Below are 19,623 nucleotides of genomic sequence, written 5' to 3'. Positions count from 1 at the left end.
ATTTTTAATGTATGTTATTGAGTGAAGTTGTTAGTTTATAAAAATGCAATGTTCGATAGTCTTCTATAGGCAACTTCTTTTCTGTTCCGCATGATTGTCCCCAAAGGACTCTGCCCCATGAACATTGAAGCCCAGGGAGAAGAGTTCAAGCAAAGGAACAAATAAATAAGCAAGATGAAATAAAGAAACGCCAGCATCAATCATAAATGGCGCGTTTAAGTCCAGAGATAGCATCACGATGCTAACTCTGTACAATTCGGTTGTTCAACCACATCTTGAATATGCTTCACCCATTTGGGCTCCAATGAGTTCAGCAGGTTTGCAAAAGGTCGAACAAGTCCAAAGATGTTTTGCGAGGAACATCACAGGAATGAGAGAGCTCTCGAATTGGGAGAGACTAGAAAAGTTGGGACTGTCTAGTATTCAGAGAAAGTACGAATAGTACCTGATACTGTAAGTCAATCATTTCGTGCAACCCTCACGAATTTTTGCTCGACATCCGAGCATCATATTTTGGTCTGTGTCTACTGGTAACCAACCATTTAACATTCTTTTCGTTTTCCATTGAGGATCTATTCATCAGCCATGAAGACTTTCAAACTGTGGGACGTTTCCAACCAGGATATGAAGCGATGAACGTCTTCAAGGCTATCAAGAGCCAATTGAGCCAGCTTTAGCTTGGATTTCCCTCTCCAGAATACTGAGAATACTGGGTAACAAGATGGATGGTCATTCTAATATTTCGGGATGCATCAATTTCTGCGGACATTGCCCACAGAAGTTTCAAGGCTACCTCAGCTGTTGAAAGTATACTGAAAAACAAAGGCCACTTTGGGGTCAAAAAAAAAAGAACGAATTATGAGAGTTTTTTTGGTGTGTGTGGGGTGGTGGTGGTGGTGGTGGTGTTATTGTTACATCGTTTTGAGATTTTCCCTGTTTTGAAAAAAGGAACAAAAGACCGACATTTACTTACGTCTACCCTTTCCTGTTGGATGAAAAATGTGTTAGAAAAGGTGCATTTTCCCTCAAAATACAGCTCAACACTACTACTTGTTGTTTCCATAAAATGATTTGGCACTCAAGGAGCATTGGCGATAAGTTCGAGGGACCGAGCTCTGACGGACGGTGCACACACTCCATTGCTTCGGTGCATTCAGGGTTTCTTTGTCCATCTGTGCCTCCTTGTCTTAGGTTAGGAAAACCTATCAAGAGCCAAGATGCCTGTCTGCGTTTATTCACACTGACTAGATTTTCCATTTCTGTTCTCCATCAGATTAGACTAATTCGAGCGAGAGATGCCGGTGTCGATAATCTTAATTGATACTGCAATCTTGTTCACCTTACTGATCAGTGATCATGTTATGACTTATTATTTACAATTTTTAAATTGCTTGCACGTACAAGAATGTCATAAAAAAATTCCGTCCTCAATTTATTTAGATAATATAATGCAGTTTATCGAAAAAAAAATTAGTTCAAAAGACATCAGAATTCAATAGCAAACCACATGAATTAGTCTGTTTGGCAATGAAACACCCCAAAACCAATAGCCGAGATCGATATCAAAGTTCGCCCGGCTAGAGGGCCTGAACAATGCTAGAAGGTAACTAATTTCCTCAGTGCAGGTAGAAATCACAGACGAGATGGATGGACAAATGAAGGGAGGGAAGGCTACCTTCTGACTTGCTCAATTTCCCTCAATCTGTGTTCCACTCACCTCCAAAGAGGCCACACGACAAGCCCTCCCACAATCAAAAAAAAAATCGAAACCATGGTTAAGAAGTTCACTTCGCTTTTGGGGCTGTGTGGCATTAGTGTCGTTGTTTGTGCTCAAGAGAATTATCACGAATATCAAGGTATTTTAAATTCAACTTTCTCGCGAGTAGCAACCTTTCTGATTTGGAATGGCCTTATTCTTTCTAGCCAATAACCCATGGGCGAATTATGAACGACTGGCTGAAAAGCAGACCCTCTCCCCAAGGAATCAGTTCGTGGATCGCCAAGGCTTCTTTGCCACTCCAGAGGTGAGTGAATCAAAGTGAAAAAGTGAATCATAATGCCAAATGGTTCAAATGCCGCACTCTAAGTCTGGCATACCTTGATTTTCCAGGCAACAGCCATCGCCGCTGCGGCTTTGGGTGGGGTCGTCGGGTTGGTGGGGATAGGCCTGAGTTTGGCGGAAGCGAATACCCAACGACAAAACATTGCACAAAACCTTGGGGCAACGACGTCTGGGCAATTGGGCTCTTGTGAAAGGGATCGAGATATCATAAATAAGATGAACGAGTATAGCAGAGTGATTACCTTGTTGATCCAGAACACCGGCCGTCGATCTGAGTCACGCGTGCTCTTGGATGCAGAATCAAGGCAAAACCCTGAGCAGATTCAGTTCTTACAAAGTGTAGCGGCACCAATCGCAGTCCCAAATTGTGGTTGATCGAGCCATGCTTGATATCAGTCTCACTCCTACCACTTGTTTGAGGTGATCATAATTGAAAATGTTCATAAATGCCATGTTTACTCTACGTTATTGTTTCTAAGCAAGCATAATAGTAATAAATAACCAAGCTGTTTGGACCGTGAACGAGTACTGCTTTCAAGTTTAACACCGATTTAAGATCTAATTTGTTTTATCTCCTGTTGGTGGGTACACGGGTCGAAGGTGCCAACGAAGCCGCTCATCACGTCGTCCAATGTTTCTAATAAGAAGTGGCAAAGTCCATATTAGATTGGTTCTCCATTTGTGGCTGAGATTAATTAGTGTTTAAAAGAGTTTTGTGGAGAACGATGGAGGAGAAGAATCGAGCCGGGAAGCTCTTACTCTAGAAAATGTCACAAATCACTAGACCACGCCTGTAGACGCCTAAACCAGGTCCACAGATGCTATCCTCATTGATGGTGGTGGGTAAATTAAAAACGCGGTATTCACGTTTCCACCTGTACCAAAATTGATCCACGAGCCCTTGGACCCTCTTCCACGTGCGTGTTTCTAAAGAATTTGTCTTTGCTATAGTCTTGAAATGGATGGCTATTGTTTCCTCGCAACTGGAGCAAATGATTGGGTGCGAGGGCTTCAAGGCCCGTGGGATCTTCAGATGGAGTAATGAGGGGTCGCCCATTCATTATTCTTTCTATTTCACAAAATAAGGTGATTAAGCTCTCGTCTGAAAGAGCGTGAGGCTTCATCATACATCCCAGGATTTGACGAGCTGTCCTGATGTTACGTTCCCAAACTCCTCCATGGTGTGAGGCGCCGGGGGTATTAAATTTCCATTCGACTCCAAATTTTAGCACAGCTTCATCCTCCCGTTTCAGGATTGCATTCGCGCCATGGAAATTGGTTCCATTATCCCAACGCAATTCGGACATTCAAGCAGATTTTGCAGCTGATTCGTTCGTGTAAACAAATTTTTGTTTGCTGGTACCCGGTTAGTGCATCGTGGGTATAAATTGAACATTTTGATAAACCCTAAAGAATATGCCCATGGAATCAGTAAGTCAAATGAAGAGAGAGAAAAATGGTACGTATTGTTGCGTTGTCGATTGCCGAAAGAATCAGCGAGTGGATGGTTCTCGTGGGATCAAATTTCACTCTTTTCCGACCAATGAAAAACGTTACTACCAATGGGTTCGAGCCGTCAGACGTGAAAACGCCCATGGTTCGCTATGGTCACCAAGTTCTGGTACAGTTTTGTTCAGGCATTCGTTGCGAGTTGATATTGACCCAAACTATTTTGCTTCAGTGTCCCGGATCTGCTCATCTCACTTCGTTGGAGGTGTGAAAAGTAATGATCCTGAGAGTCCAGCTTACTATCCGACGATATTTCCATCCAAACATGTCAAACCCAAGGCCATGTCCGATCTTAAAAGTTTTGAGAGAAGACGGTCAGGGGAAAATGCGAAGTTCATAGACGAAATTGCTCAGACTAGTGAAAAGCCTCGCCAGATTGCCGATGAGGATCGATCTCTTTCCCTTGATACGAATAGAATCCAATACAACCATATCTTCCCTGACACTTTGGTGGGTCTATATAACGGTGTGGATGCTTCCATTCAAACGGAATAATCAAACGCTCCTTGTGAATTTCGTTGGAGTTGTGATGCAGAAATTACTGGAGACGTTATGTCATTCTTTACTATGGCGTCTATTCCTCCTGAAATTTGGCCCCAAAATCACAACATCGACCGTGCTAATCCACATCCAAACGAATCCAAGCCGGCACTCTTTCCGATTCTGAGCTTGAGCGAGAAGCGAGAAACAATTTCAATCTTTTTGAGGAATTTCGATCTCAGCTTTTTAATATCTTGTGTACAAAGGAGTCTCTAGTACAAAGGAGGAGAAGACTTAAAAGACGCCAGAGTGCTCTCGAGGGAGCAGAAGCTTGCCCTTTTCTATGTCAAACTGAAACTAAACCGATCATTTCTTGTACTTGGAGGTATGTTTAATGTGTCACAACAATTTGCAAGCTTAACCTTTCGTCAAGTATTAGAGGTCATGTCAATCAGTTGTAAGCGATTGATTATTTGGCACGTCAAACCTACTATTCAGGTCCGAATGACAGATCAATTCAGAGCCTTATTCCCTGAGACACTTGTCCTCATTGATGCGTCTGAAATAGAATGCAGCCACTTGAATACCAACAAGAAAAGAGTTCAAACGTATTCCAATTACAAAGGCCGATTCACAGTGAAATTTCTAATTGGGTGTGCCCCGTCTGGGGAAATCACATTCATTTTACCATGATGCCTAATTTTTTCCATCATAGCTATCAAGGCGAAGTTGTTTCATGCAAAAATAGGGCAGCTGTTTACTTTTTTCGTCTTTTTATCGTATATAAATGACACTTTGTGCCTCAAATCATTACGATCAAATCCGCTCCCTTCTGATGGCTCTGCATGGTCGTTTGAAGCGGGAAAATGTGCTGACGAAATCACATGATCAGTCTCAAAATTCCTGATAGCGGAACTGAGGGCTCTTTGCGAGCACGAAGTACCAAAAAGGGGCGAAAAAAACTCGAAGCGTCACAAAGACTTGCATTGAAGTGGGGGCACTGCAATTACGAAGCAGACAAGGGGCCAACCTGAATACCTGTTCACGTACACCTAAAATTTGGGCAACACAATATTCTAATAGGTGGGGGCTGGAAGGCTGTAAAGGAAAGTTTTGATTTGCCCTGTTGTGACCACGGGTTCCTTGACTTGACTTGGTACATACTCTCTTGCGAGAAATGTCAGATGTATCCATCATTTGGACGATCTCATTCGTCATGCCATCCCGATAGATAGTTCTATGTGCTCGGGCTTTGGTCCTTGCAACTCCTTGATGAGCCAGGTGTAAGCCATCCAAGATTAGTTTTCGGGTCTTGGGGGGGTGGGGGGTGTTGGTTAAGCTAAAGAAATCGGATAACGTAGGGCACTTTCTTTCAAGAAGTCCGATTCGCCTTTCCCAAAAATCCAAACGAGCCGAGTTTTACGAGCAAACCAAAAGGTGTGAATGACATGAAAGGGGAAGAAGAAGCGGGAAAGCGAATAGAATTTGAAATCACCACACCTCCCCCAAATCGAAGAATACACATATTTAAGTCATTCAAACGTGAACCGCACTATCTTCTTCTTCATTTGGTTGCTTCTCTGGGGAAGAGGATCGATGGGGTTTACGGGACTACATTTTACTCCAGGTCCAAAATCCATTGCACTTAGTTGTTACAAACGTATTGATCGAAGATATGGACGATTTCTAACGTATTGCCGTGAACCAATTAAGACAACATAGGAACGTCCGCTATTACGAATGAAGTGGATGATTCCTTGACAATCCCGCAGTTTTGAAATTACATTTTGGATCCTCACACGATCTCCAACATTTAGAGGATCGTGATTTTGGGCTCGAGTATCATATCGGAGCTTGTTCTTGTCCAATTCAAAGCTCTGTTGCTCCAACCTGTTTTTGAGTTTCTTTGAATCAAGACTCAATCGAGTTAAGGGATGGGAAGGGATTCGAGTGCGGAGGTTAAACCCAAATAACCGTTGGGCAGGAGACTTGCCATCCTCTCTCGGGATGTTTCTCCATTCAAGTAGGGCAGCATCGAACCCTTCCTGATCCAATCGTCCAGATATCCAGTGCTTCTTGATGAGGTTATTGAGCATCTTTACCGCCGCTTCAACATGACCGTTGGACTGAGGGTGGAAGGCAGAGCTAATGACGGGTTTGATACAATCATCCCGACAAAATCGAAGAAATTCCGCGGACGAAAATTGAGGGCCACCATCAGTCCGGATCCGCAACGGGATCCCAAAACACGCAACTATTCGTTTGATTGATTGCACAACTGGGACTGCACAATTGACAGCGTTTTCCCAAAACAAACCCAACCGGAATATCAATCAACATAGGCCAGAAATGAGCGTCCTCCATATTCAAAGAGATCAGCGCTCACAGACTCAATATCCTTTGGTTGCATCCATCACCGAAAAGAACTGGCTTCCAGTTGGGATTGACAACATAATGTCTTTGGTGGATGGGAATGGATGAACCGGTCTTCAAATATGTTTATTTAATTTCTGGTAATCAACGACCAGTCTTACACCTCCCCCTGGCTTGCCAAGAACTAAAAATGGTGCTACCCACAGAGATGGTTCATCTCCCGCATCTTCAATAATGCCCATTGACTCCATATAATTCAACTCAGATTTTGCCATATCCCGATAAGCATGAGGGATGGAGCGGACCAAGGTGCACGTGAAGGGCTGAACGTCATCCATGTTCTTCAGATGGATCTTCATTGGGGGACCCTCCATTGCCTTGAATGAAGTGGAGGAGTCAAATACATCAGAGAATTCTTCCAAAAGAGACTTTCCAATCTCTTTAAATTGGGTTGGCGAAGGATCGTAGAGGATTGCAGGAATTTCAATGTCACTTTTGTAAATCGGGACGGGTTGGCTCTCTATGGATTTCTGGTAATCTTCTTCAGAACATGGAAAACATACCGAAATCATATTCAGATCAATCATGGCTTTCCAACCAATAAGAACAACGTCCGTATCTGGACTGACATAAGCCAACACTGTAGCTCTATGATGTAGCCATTGAATTGCCAGATTGACAACCCCGTCACATCTTAGTTGCGAATTGTTCGCAGCCTTTATCTTGACCTTCACTGAAACATCAAACTCAACTCCCCAATCACGTAATAAGCGGGAAGGAACTATGCAATCCGTAGCACCTGTATCAGGTAAAACCTCGGTTTCAAAACATAATCCTGAGTCTGTGACGAGATTAACCAATAGACGAAAGCATAGACGAAGATGTTTTGACCGCTCCAACAACAGCACCTGAGACAACCACATTTTTTGAAGAAATCAAGGCCTTTCTTGACGGACAAACAGCTTGAAAATGACCTATTCTTCCACATTTATTGCACTTTTGATCAACGGCAAGGCAACAAGGACCCGAGTGCAGAGAAAATCCACACTTGTTGCAACCTTCGGGACCGAAACTTGATCCCCTGCCATTTTTTGATTGGCTTCAATCTCGCTGCTTGGCCTGCTTTCTATGCTTATACGTCGAAATTCGTTCAACGACCACAGAAGGGCCCTGAGGTGCAGCCGAATTGAAACCTCTGGCCTCAAAGGACTCGCATTTAGCTTTCACTTGTGCCAACGTAGGATTGTCCATGCACAAGAGATCACGCTGTAGGCTCATGTTGGAAATAGCAACAATTAGGTGAGAGGTAAGTAATTCTTCGTACGATATTTTTTCCAATTCCGCCAAGCTTCCCACCAAGTTCAGGCAAACAAACAAATCACAAAACAACTCTCCTTGTTTTTGTTTCANAATTCTTCGTACGATATTTTTTCCAATTCCGCCAAGCTTCCCACCAATTTCAGGCAAACAAACAAATCACAAAACAACTCTCCTTGTTTTTGTTTCATTCAGGGTGTGAAATTCGTGACGTCTCCTCACGATGTTCACGGATTTTGCAATATGGGTCTGGAGCTTGTCCAACACAACTTTGACGGAATCGCCCTCCGCAACATCGAGATATTGGGACAGGGTTTGGATGACACCAATATCCGTGCATCCTTGAAGTTGCGCTCGCTGCTCATCCACTGAATACTGATACAACTGGTTTGAAGTATAGAAGTCTTGAAATTTCTGTCGTCACACATGAAAAGCAGATAAGGTTACATCCAAAGTCAATGACGAGGGTTTTAGTGACGTGTGGATCCTCAGCAAGCGAGGACCTGGGCGATCTTAGGACACAGATGGCTGTATTTGAGCCTAACGGCGAGCTATAAATGCCGAACAACAGTGCTTCAATAAACGAATCTCTCGTTCAATTGCTAGCAAACCATTCTGAAGGTCTTCGGTAACTTTGGAATCTTCGTCTTTGGCATCATCGGAGGATTCCATAGTACATTGAACCTCAACGTGTAATTCCATGAAAGCCTCGACACGTTCTTCAACGGTTTGGAGCTCGGCTTCCAAATTGGTAATCTGCCATGTCTCAAAAGAATTGGGATCCACTGCTTTAAGATCAGACAACGTGGACTGAAGGGCAACCAATGTCTGATGTGCCTTGAAACGCAATTGTCCTCGTCTCCGTCTTAACCTCGGAATGGGGTCGATCTCGACCTTTAGTGCCATGTTCCACTACGTATCAACAAACCTTGTGCAGTCGAATAAGCCTGGAACTCTCAATCGGTCCGTTTCACTTTCATTCCTGCGCCATGTGTTGGTTAAGCTAAAGAAATCGAATAACGTAGGGCACTTTCTTTCAAGAAGTCCGATTCGCCTTTCCCAAAAATCCAAACGAGCCGAGTCTTACGAGCAAACCAAAAGGTGTGAATGACTTGAGAGGGGAAGAAGAAGCGGGAAAGCGAATACAATTTGAAAACACCACAGGGGGGTATAACAATTCGGGACTACTCGGGACACAGGGCCGTTCGGGCACTCTTAGGCGGCTTGGACTAGCTTGAGCATGACACGAATCTTTTTCCTTTTTAGCACGACCATGCCTTAATCATGAATGTCATAGTTTGGAATCAAAAAATAAACTCTTTGGCACACGTTTCATTCAAAAAATATCAACCACTCACCCATGAGCCAAATATCTGCTTCTTAAGTTTATGTCGTTAAATCTACTGGTCGGCTCCTCTGTGGCTCGTACTATCGCAAAGCCATCGTAAAGCCAAACTCACTCTGATGATCAGGTCTGTCGATTTAACACGTTTATCGTACTTGACGCTCATAATTTAGTTTTTCAGTCAAGTAATGAATACTTTTGGGATGAAAAGTGTGCCAAAGTGTTTACTTTTTGATTCAAAACGATTGTATTCATGATTAAGGCCATGGTCGTGCTAAAAAAGGGAAGAAAAAAAAATCATGTAACTACTCAAGATAGTCCAAGCCCCCTAAGAGTGCCCGACCGGCCCTGTGACAATATTTTATCTCCTCACGGTAAGAAAAAATGGAATCACCTTACCTAAATTCCTCATTACTTTCAATTCAATTATCTGCTATATTTCAATCACATTTTCTTACCTTATCGTACAAAAAGCTATAAGTTATTTGCAAATATTTTACTGACCTTGTGTTCAATTGTTGTTGCCATTTTTGATTGCAATTTAACCTCACTCAGGGTTAATATGAACTTGTATTGTGATTTGAATAAGATTTATTTTCGATATCTGAATTGTGCTATTTGGTCTTTCAACCATCTTCTTAAGAATCATTTTGAAATAGACATTTCATATCCTCCCGTCAAGCTACGTTTGTATTTGGAAATACAATAAAAATGTTGTAGTCCCTCTAAATAATGAGTTTTTCAGTCAGCTTATCCAGTTTAAAGTTGACAAAGGTATTCAAACATTTGTTTGGATCTATCGGACGTTTAAGCCCAGGAATAGTATCACTATGCCAACTCGGAACAAGTCGATTGTCCATCCATAACTTAAATAGGCCTCTCCCATTTGAGCTCCTATGAGTTCAGCAAGCTCAAATAGAAAGATGATACACCATCTAGGTTCTTTTGAGGTCGACGGGGAAGCCATTACTAATGTAGAGCTAAGATGCTGGGGGATTAGTTCTCTGGTTTGTTTTCGACTCTACCAAGTATAGGCAGCCCTAGTTCAAATGACAAGTCTGTTGAGGTTGATGATGTTAGTCAAATCGAGGAATTTAATGATCTCACACTAACAGGTCAAGATGCTCCAGCGGCCATCAAGGACTTGAGGCTTTCAAGTTCTCCTGGTCCTGATGGGGTGACATCTCAGTTTCTAATGAGATGCTCATTGGTTCGTGTTCCTGTTTGTTCGCACTAGATGGGTTGAGTGTTGGATCTTTGGGCATAGAAAGAGCATATTATATTTTTTAGCTATTGCTTTAAGATGTAACGGGAGCACTTAAACTTGATGCAAATGTGACCTTTGAAAGCGTAATATTTTAGCGTCTGCTCAATTGATTTTGAAAAAAAAATCAATGGAAAATGCAATTGAAGTTACTCCTCACATCTATTGTTAACGTTTTTAAACGTGCAATCTTCTAATAGGTTTTCAGTTACAAGTTGCTCCTTTGGTTTTGTAACAAGTAAAATCGTTATTAGAAGTGTTGGCTTAATCAGTGTTGTGGGTACCCACCATGTATCATGTAATGCGTGGTTCCAACTCGGTTTTTCAAGGTATCGCGAAAAATAGTTTGGCAATTCATTAACATCGTTTCTGCTTGGAGTTCCTTGTGACGTGTCAGTTGAGGATTTTAGCGGAAATTTCGAATCACCTCTCATCTAATATTAATTGAAATAGACGTGTTCAAATTCGAATTGTATGCTTCTCTGGGTATTCGTGGATACCGTCAAATGAGGTGGCATGATTAAAGTTCTGCCGTTTGCTCAAACAATTTTAACCGGCTATTTTATGACATAACTATTCAAATAAAGCCATTGAAGGCTCCATCATTTCTCCTTTACCTTGTAAGTTGAAACGAGGACAAACAAATTTGCAAACTCCAATCCGCAGATTTGTTGTGGTCACAAAATTCTCATTTTAGTTCTCAAAGAACCACGTGAGCATGGCACTAGCTTTCTGAAGCTCTCATACTACGAAAGTGACTACTTTGAAACTTATTTCACCTACAAACATCTAGTACATCTAGTGTCTCCGATTTCCGGCCATGCAAATTTGAAGATTTTGTGCACAACATATTGGTCAATAAATGAAACGCCTTGGTCGTTTAATGGTTAAACATGTGTTTCCGAGCAACTCTTTTCAACAGATAGCCCTGCCTTGACCAGGGCTGTTGAACTAATGCAATCAAAATTTGTAATAAATGCAATTTAAAATGAAACGAAATGGGCAAAAGGTGCAGAGTAAAATGCAGAAAAATACAAAACCGGAAAATATGTTTCACTCTACTTTCGCTCTGATTACATTTTATAACAAAATCATAAGCAAAATGAATAAAGAGTTAAGCGAAAATTCAAAAGGATATTGAATTAGGCTATGCAATTAAGTATTCTCTATAAGTAATCTACTCTACCATATCATTATAGGAAGTCACAGCGGTTAAAGGAGTCTCATCAAGTATTTAAAGAATTACTCTAACACATTTTTGTACTCTTTGGCTCGCAAAAACATAAGGTATAAATTTGATCTTATTGCTCTATTAATTATATTTCATTTTCAAAAGCTGAAGAAACGTAATCTTGAATGATTGTATAAATTGCTCAAAAAAAAACCCAAAATAATCCAGCCTTTAAAGAAAAATTTCCAGGAGCAAAAATTATGAAATGGGTCAATGAGAACAAATGATTACCATCTCGTCTCGGCATCTTTGGTTTTTCTAGGATAAAATGGAAAAATCAATTAAGAAATCTATCAAAAATCAAATGGAAAAGTCAATTAGGTAATTAAGAAATCTACTTTCAAATCCCAAATGGCGAAAAATGCAAAAACGTAAAATTATGTTGGCATTGTCAAACCCATTCTCATACAAACACCGTTCAGTAAAATTATAATGGTGAAGTTACGATGATCGGGAGAATGGATTAAAATGTACAAATGACGCATATGAAGGATGGTGGCAACTCACATCATTATACACACATAGCGATAGTGCTTTGCTTGGTTTAGTAATAGAAACTTGATTGACCATCGTCCGTCAAAACCAACTCGCCACATCCAGACAGATATTTGCAATTCAAATCAGGCACAGACCTGCAATATAAGACATGCACTGTGGTAAAATGGAAAAAAGTAAATGAACCGAAGACTGTCCACCAATTGATTCATTGATCTTTACCTGCATGACATTTTTTCCTGCCGCACATTCCTTCCACAATCAGAAGTCCGCCAACATTGTTCCGGTAATCCGATTTGAATAATCGATAATTGTTAACCTTGTTGATCCAGGATCACAGCCTACCATTCTGGAGGTGGATCCCAATTCAAAGCTCTTTTTTCAAGTTGACACACATTTTTTCCCAGTTGCAGAAATTTAACCACCGTGTCCAAGTCTAAGATAAAAAATAATGCTGACGAGAAAAAAATTGGGCATATAAAATGACCGCCACTTGGGTGTGCTTCCATTCTCTCTCGTACCATTCAATTGCAAACTTGACGACTATCCATTGGTGTCCCCTTCAAGAAGGATGGTTCAAGTCTTGTCTCTCTTTGGACTAGGCGTGATCTCGATTGCCGTTGCTCAATTAATCGCTTATCATCCTCAAGGTAATTTTTCGCACGTTCAGTTTAACACCCAATTAGTTTTGACATGCACTTGAGCTTGACTGCCAAAAGAATAAGTCTTATCAACAATTCGTTCGTTTTTAGAAAAAGGAATTGCATTTAGAAATTGGTGTGCTTACAATCCTTTTTTCTGACTTTTATAGTCGGCTTAATTTTAGTGTATCTCTCGGAGTAACTAAAGGTACCTTGAAGATTTTTGCCAGTTTTAACAGCTACGGTCAACAGCTGATTTTTTCTAATAAACAATAAGTACCCTTGCACTCTTGGTTTGAGTATGTCTTTTTTGTATATTACTTTCTTGTATGTCTACAATTTACTTGTTTGTATCTATAACGATCATATAGTTACATAATTTTTTAATTAGCAACTATAAGTTGCTTTTGGCTGGCGACGACCAGAATATGAATTATCCCTTTCATTTTTTGAAACAAGTCATGTCATATTTCTTGATTTTTTGCATATGTTTAAGCATATTGTTCTTGAATTTTTTACGGAAAATTAATAAAGTGCCATCAAGTAACCTTAGAGGCCAGACAAACAAGGCAAACATGCAATTTCAAATTCCACCGTTGGAAGTCATCAGTTTTAAAAGGGATTTGTAATTGTAGTGGTTAGTGCAGATTCGCAGTATGAGAAAGGTCCCCAGTTCCAATGTCCTCCCAACGGAAACTTTTAGACCCTAGCTCACAACCGTCTTTTTCGACCCACCTTCGAGAGGTTAACGCTAGAGCGAGACCTAAGATCGGTTTCCTCTTCCCCACTCTTGACCTTTCCAACCATTCTCTTCCCCTTGATTTGCGAGTCTTTCAGACTTACATCTTACGTTTATACGAGTGCACACTACCTGTATGGACCTCTGGTACAATATCTAAAAATGCCTGGGACACCAAAAACACTACCTTTCCAAAATATCTCAAGCGATATCTGGGTGTTCCTTTCTCCTCAAACAATGACATTGTTTACTTCTTAACTTCCACTTATCCGGTTGAGGTATGGTTGAAGAACATGGTCTCTCACCGAAATATCCCCAAAAACATTGGGTTCTCGCTTTAAGGGATGTCGCCTCACCCTCCTTGACAACCTGATCCCACTTTCCACACGGACCACGTTCGAGTCAGTTCCGTCATTCATCTGGAGAAGCCGAATGCTGTCAGCCATCCCCCTTATCCCGAAAAGACGCAAAAGGTTCTAGACAGCGACCACCATGTGGTGTGTAGCAAAAAGGCATTCTAGTCCAACTAAATTCTGTCTTTGTATTAAATGTGTCAAATCAAACCATCCCTTCCGTTCTCTTTACTTTTGTGATCAATCAGATGTACCAGACATCGCAATAAACAAATAATGATAATAATTGTTATTATCTTTGGCTTTTAGAGAAAAATACTGTGTGAAAGCTATCATATGGAATGTACTGTACTGTTTTGTTTGTTACGAAGTCAGATGGTAGCTCTCGCTCGCTCGGCCTGCCATTTCATTTTGGGTTTCACAATATTCCCTCTTCGTCGTCACAGCCAACATTAATTATTATCTCACCCTCGGGAATGACCGCAGGCTCGCCCATTTAAGCTGCCATCAAAGCAACAACTCATGCTGTAATTTAAATACCGCAAAGAAAGCTTGGTCTTGGCAAGCCTAGGATTGAAACAAGATTCGCCAATTGGAAAGCGGATATCCTTCCAATACGGTACCCCAGGAAGCCTATGGAATGTGCTGTACAGCACGGAAAGAAATTAAGAGCCTTCTGAAAATTCGTCCCCCCGTACTCCAAGAGCTGCTTGGTCATATTTTCATCAAAAGGGACTATTGAAAAATGCTACACCTTACCATGGATATTACAACTTACGCATAATGGGCATTGGTAACTGTCTGCTTTTTGGCCCTTTGGGGACGGATTCCTGTAATCCCAGAATTTTGCCACAACAATTGATCATGAACATGAGGCTAACCTGTTTTTAGTGGAAATGGCTTGTGATAGTTGTCAACATTGTATTTCTGGCAGATTCAAATATTATTCCCAGGTGAAGGAATAGTGATGATGATGCTTTATTTAGGGTGTCGTGTATAGTGCAGAAATAATGTATAAATAAAAGAAAACATTGTCGAAAAATTGTTAAGGAGTAAAAAGATTTGAGAACCTTAGGTTCACCCCATAAACCGAATGGTTTGTTTTCATGGGGCATTTGTTTTGGTTACTTTTTACCGCTTTAAAGATAGATTGGCCATAAGCGTCCAAAAATGAAAGGCCTATCCTGAGTCAAACGCTGCACAAAGTTACTTAGCAATTCGAAAATTTCCGAAACCTTTTAGTCAACAATTTAATCAGCAATAGATGAAATCCACTTTTTGATTAACGACATCACTGTTCATAGAAAGCCATAACCAAGGCCAGTTGTTGGGCATAACAAACAGACCCAGGATCCTCAATCAATATCAGGTCCATGGTATCAACCACAACAAGCTCCACTTCTTGGATCGTCAAGGAGTCATTCAGGATGCCTTGAACAATCCAACGGTAAGTTGGCAATCAAAGCTGTCGGTGTGTTCCAGATAAGGATCTATTTTTCTATTTTCTCACAAGTCAGGCCCTTGCCATTGGGGTGTTGGCCGTGGGAGGAGCTGTATCCTTAGGTTTAGGTCTTGGCCATGCCAACGCTCGACGAGAACGCCTCCGCACGGATTTGGATGCCAAGATCCTTGAGAATTGTTCCGATACCCAGCTGGTGATTAAACTCATTCAAGAGGGTATCAATTATGCACTCGAAGCCCTAAGCCCCGCTAACGCAGGAGGAAGATCCGTTGAGGATCCCGCATTATTTCGCCAAGCTGATATTGAGCAAATATTGAAAGGTTATCGCGATGCTTTGCCAGCCAGAACTTGTGCCTGATGACCAATGCCAACACTATGTGGCACACTGGTTCATTTTGTTTTGACACACTCTTTTATTTTGCCGGAATATACCATCGTCATTGCTCATAAACGAGAGTCCAAAGAAGTCCAATGTAAAAGAGATTTGCTCAAAATTACCTTAAGTTTTGTTTATCGACAAATGGTTTTTATAATAATTTTCTTTACCAATTCTTGGGGGTTCTTATTTTTGGTCACAATCTTCATTAGTCTTTATAACTGCTTGAAGTGGGGGCCTGAAGGTCATGGAGACCTTGCTGATATAGCTTCACCACAAGGCCTTCCACTGTTTTACTGAACACTTGTTACTTTAGGGGCTTAATATTATTGCAAGCGGGAACAACAGGCATTGGATTCAAATTGCCACTCAAATAACGAAGTCCTGGGGCTTGAGGTCAGAACTCTGAGGTGGCCAGTAGTTCTTGGACCAGAAGCTCATACAACCTCTATCCATGGCAAACATCTAGATCACATTCGAAGGTTTAACATCAGGGAGAGCTAGGGAAGAGATGTCCCAACAAAACGCGGAGCTGCTTGGCATCGAATTTGGCTTTGAACTTGGACCTAAAGACACAGGTAGATTGATCCACACATCCATCCGAAACAGTTTTGGTTCGCGGAGACAATCAGGCCTTGGCTTGTCCTTTTCGACCCCTTGATGTGATATGAGCTTTTAATGCACTCTGAAGCCTTCAAATAGGAATGCTGTTTTTTGATTGTGATCACTAATTCAAATGGTTGAAAGCAAATCCATTGTTTCAAGCCATTTCTTGAAATTTATTCTAAGCGGCCAGGTTCTCTTTGTGTTCTTCTGGGCTGTGGAGAAATTTGGACAGTTACACACACTATTATAAGGGATAGGAGTTGGGGGATTTACTTTAGTTACCTGGGGTCTATGTTTGAGGAGAAAATTGATTGTCAAGGCGTGTAAGTTTATGAAATTTTCCTCAACCGCGGTTATTCCTTGACCGAGGGTATATATAATATGAGATCCGTAACATGATAATAACGGAAACGGTTCATGGAAGTGTAATGCAGGCTTGTGTTTAAGGTAATACGAACTCAATGAAAGTGCGGTCCCACACATTTCCGACAACCTAAGCACAAATAAGCACAGCCGGTCGAAATTGAAGCCAAAGGTTAATTGCAACACTCTCCACAAAAACGTGGACTTGCTCCGGACCAGTTCGTCATAAAGGCGTGTCAAGTTTGCATGCCTGTCATTTTGGGGGCTTGAATTGTAGCCAGTGGCGGCCAATTTGAACTCAAAATCGAGCAGCTTTCCCTGTCTTTGACACCTCAATAACCGTGAAGAAGCAAAGGTCTGCAAAATGCAACTTGCCATAGGTGTTCGGTTAGGAGAGAGTTTCTTTATTCAGGTTTGAAGAATCTTTCAGCGCTAAATGTACCTTCCACGTTCATGCAAAGACACTGACAAATTTATTCGCGCACTTATTCATCAACCCTCTTGGACTAAGACCAAGGAAACAGCGCCAAAGAGTGCTATACTGTTATTGAATGAATAGTACTAATGTAGCTGAGTTACCGACCCTTGTCCAACTTGAGAAAAAACAGCAAATGAAACGATAAAAAAAACATTTGAAAACTCAAAAGCGTTTTCTGCTAAGTAGATCCACCTAAAATGCAGTTGAATTCAAGGTAATCTTTTAATACTTGTGCGTTTGTGCAATTTATGTCAGTGTGTGCGTGTGGGTGAGTGTCCAACTTATGCATGGCTCCGATATGGGCGGGGAGGACAATGATCTCGTTTTCATCTGGATTCGAACACTTGGATGGTCGTCACTCACCTCCAGATTGGCCAAACGAAAACACACGGAAGAGCGTAAGAACACAAAACCATGGTCAGGAAATCATCTCTTTTGGGACTGTGTGGCGTGGCCATCATTTGCGCTCATGCGAGACACCAGAGGTATCAAGGTAGTTCAATCCCACTTCCACGCCAATAAGACCTACCCCTACACAGTGTCGCGCAATTCCAGATGATTTATCTGAAGATCTATGGTGGTCCAGCTATCAAAATTCTGCACCACAAGAGACGCTGGATCCCAGTCAAGAGGTTACGGATCGTCAAGACCTCTTGGCCAATCCAGAGGTGAGTAGTAAATGGAGGTGCTCAGGGCGAATAATTGTGACCCACACTCCATGGCACTTTTTTACGTTCCAGGCTTTGACCATTGCCGCCTTGACATTGGGTGGACTCGTGGGATTGGGCGCGGCGGCCCTGGGTTTCACAGAAGCCAACACCCAACGACAAGAAATTCGGAGCAGTTTGGCCCCACTCACTGCCGAGCCCTTGGGGTTTTGTGCGACCGAGCAAATGATTATTGCGAGATTGAACGTAATATCGACATTATTTACCTTGGGCGACAATGGACCCATCCCAAGTGACGATGAAATTGATAGATTAATCAACTCATTGAGTACACCCTTCTCAGAGATGAGTTGTAGTTAAGTTTTTATTGAAACTCGTGCTATGCGTAAGTATGCTGTTCATTATTGGCTAAAGACTTTTTTAAATTCTGTCATTGGGCTGATCAAAATTAAAACGTGCACCCAACCATCGCATTCTCGAATCAGGGAGTGAGGACAGTTTTCCAACCATAACAGGCCAACTCTAGATCGTAACAGCCCTGAGTCCCGTTTCAAAAGCAAAACTTTGCGAATAATGAACTTACATCGTATGAATTGAGGCAGTGTTTTTTATTGTAACATTTACCTATGAAGAAGTTTATTGAAGGACAGAATCTTGTCAAAGTCTTAAGAAGCGGACCGAGACAAGACGAGGATTAAAATTGTATGTCCTTATCACTCCATGACTTTGACCCGCTCTCCTGAGTTCCCTGTGTCAGGTTTTGGGCCAAATTTGGCCAAGTTTCACTCATAGCGCGTCTACACCAGGGTAACGCCTCATGATTGGCGTAAAAGCAATTGATGACGTCAAACGGACGTCCGACGTTGGCTGACACAATTATTGGCCAAATTGTGCGCCTTGAATTAAAAACTTACTTTTGTCGGTTATGAATTTCTGACTTAAACGTCAAATGCACGCTTTTTCCTTGGTGGTAAGTTGTGGCGAGCATCAGTGGAGTACACTGTATGTTGATGTGACTAAAGTCAAAGTGATGGATTTGTCTAAAGGAAGAAATATTGAGTCTCAAAATCTACCGGCTCAAGGGTGGAAAACAGGAGAAGTTGCTTAGTAGATAAAGGTTATACTTTGGTTTCATTCTTCATGATTTTCTTTGCCTTCCCTTTCCCTCTTTTTTTGGCAATACATTGTTGATTGGCGCATTTTGTGGATCATTTTGTAATCATTAACTAAATTTTTCTAGTCTTGTGTTGCCATCATCAAATACATGTAAGCCATGATTTGGGCAATTTTCTCAAAATCTCAGTGCTACGTCTCTAAATTTACTTGACCAATCAGGCCAATCATGACCAATCCAAAATGGCCTCACTTGAAATTCACTTTTGAAGTTGGGTGATTTACTTGGACGTTCCGTCATTATCTGAAATACTTCTTGAATCACTCCAAATTCAATCGAAAAAGTAAGAAGAAAAACACCGGAGCAAGAATCTACATGACCTTGCCTCTCCTTTTGAAAAAGTCGTCGGCAGGATTAGAGCACGCATTGTCACCTAAAACTGGTTCCAGATTTTTTTCCATTGTTATAGAATTTGACTTCTTGGATCTTGGATTGTCCTCTGGACTGAGGTTGCACTAGTCGTTATATGGTCTGTGGGTAGCTTTATTGTCTCCAATAACAGCTTCCAATAAGCGGGATTCTTTCTTACGTCACCTACATAAGGATCGGGGTCAGTTTCAACATTCTTGCTCATAATATCTTTGTCAAATAGAGTTTGTGATAAAAAATTGTGACTCTTTCGTGCAGAGCAATTATCCTTCATTCAAAAGGTGTTAATTTGGCAAGTAAAGACGCTCGGTTTAATCT

The 19,623-nt window shown here is 41.4% G+C and overlaps 3 protein-coding genes across 3 annotated transcripts; all 3 read left to right on the top strand.

The window, feature by feature from the left end:
• Window positions 1-1,452: 1,452 nt before the first annotated feature.
• Window positions 1,453-2,699, top strand: LOC131882271 (uncharacterized). The gene is made up of 3 exons (XM_059229366.1): window positions 1,453-1,856; window positions 1,924-2,024; window positions 2,111-2,699. Exons 1-3 carry the CDS (start codon window positions 1,772-1,774, stop codon window positions 2,435-2,437), a joined length of 513 nt encoding a protein of 170 aa, XP_059085349.1. The 5' UTR covers window positions 1,453-1,771; the 3' UTR covers window positions 2,438-2,699.
• Window positions 2,700-12,589: 9,890 nt separating this feature from the next.
• On the top strand, window positions 12,590-15,722 carry LOC131882156 (uncharacterized). The gene is made up of 3 exons (XM_059229219.1): window positions 12,590-12,726; window positions 15,114-15,256; window positions 15,327-15,722. The coding sequence occupies exons 1-3, from the start codon at window positions 12,648-12,650 to the stop codon at window positions 15,627-15,629; spliced, it is 525 nt and encodes a 174-aa protein (XP_059085202.1). The 5' UTR covers window positions 12,590-12,647; the 3' UTR covers window positions 15,630-15,722.
• Window positions 15,723-17,245: 1,523 nt separating this feature from the next.
• LOC131882376 (uncharacterized) lies at window positions 17,246-18,090 on the top strand (the record flags this gene model as incomplete). The annotated part of the gene is given in 2 exon segments (XM_059229505.1): window positions 17,246-17,587; window positions 17,650-18,090. Coding segments are annotated over 2 exon segments (520 nt in total), but the record flags the coding sequence as incomplete, so codon positions are not given.
• Between the last annotated feature and the right edge of the window lie 1,533 nt (window positions 18,091-19,623).

Source organism: Tigriopus californicus, chromosome 6 (genome assembly GCF_007210705.1).
Source record: "Tigriopus californicus strain San Diego chromosome 6, Tcal_SD_v2.1, whole genome shotgun sequence".
NCBI classification, from domain to species: Eukaryota; Metazoa; Arthropoda; class Copepoda; order Harpacticoida; family Harpacticidae; genus Tigriopus; species Tigriopus californicus.
The sequence above is the reverse complement of the archived record's forward strand: the minus strand, read 5'-3'. Positions and strand labels throughout refer to the sequence as shown.

Excerpts from the sequence above, each read along its gene's own strand:
- LOC131882271 (XM_059229366.1), top strand. The coding sequence starts at position 1,772 with ATGGTTAAGAAGTTCACTTCGCTTTTGGGGCTGTGTGGCATTAGTGTC. Across the intron at positions 1,857-1,923 it reads GAATTATCACGAATATCAAG|CCAATAACCCATGGGCGAAT; the intron begins GTATTTTAAATT and ends TATTCTTTCTAG. Across the intron at positions 2,025-2,110 it reads GCTTCTTTGCCACTCCAGAG|GCAACAGCCATCGCCGCTGC; the intron begins GTGAGTGAATCA and ends TTGATTTTCCAG.
- LOC131882156 (XM_059229219.1), top strand. The coding sequence starts at position 12,648 with ATGGTTCAAGTCTTGTCTCTCTTTGGACTAGGCGTGATCTCGATTGCC. Across the intron at positions 12,727-15,113 it reads AATCGCTTATCATCCTCAAG|AAAGCCATAACCAAGGCCAG; the intron begins GTAATTTTTCGC and ends CACTGTTCATAG. Across the intron at positions 15,257-15,326 it reads ATGCCTTGAACAATCCAACG|GCCCTTGCCATTGGGGTGTT; the intron begins GTAAGTTGGCAA and ends CTCACAAGTCAG.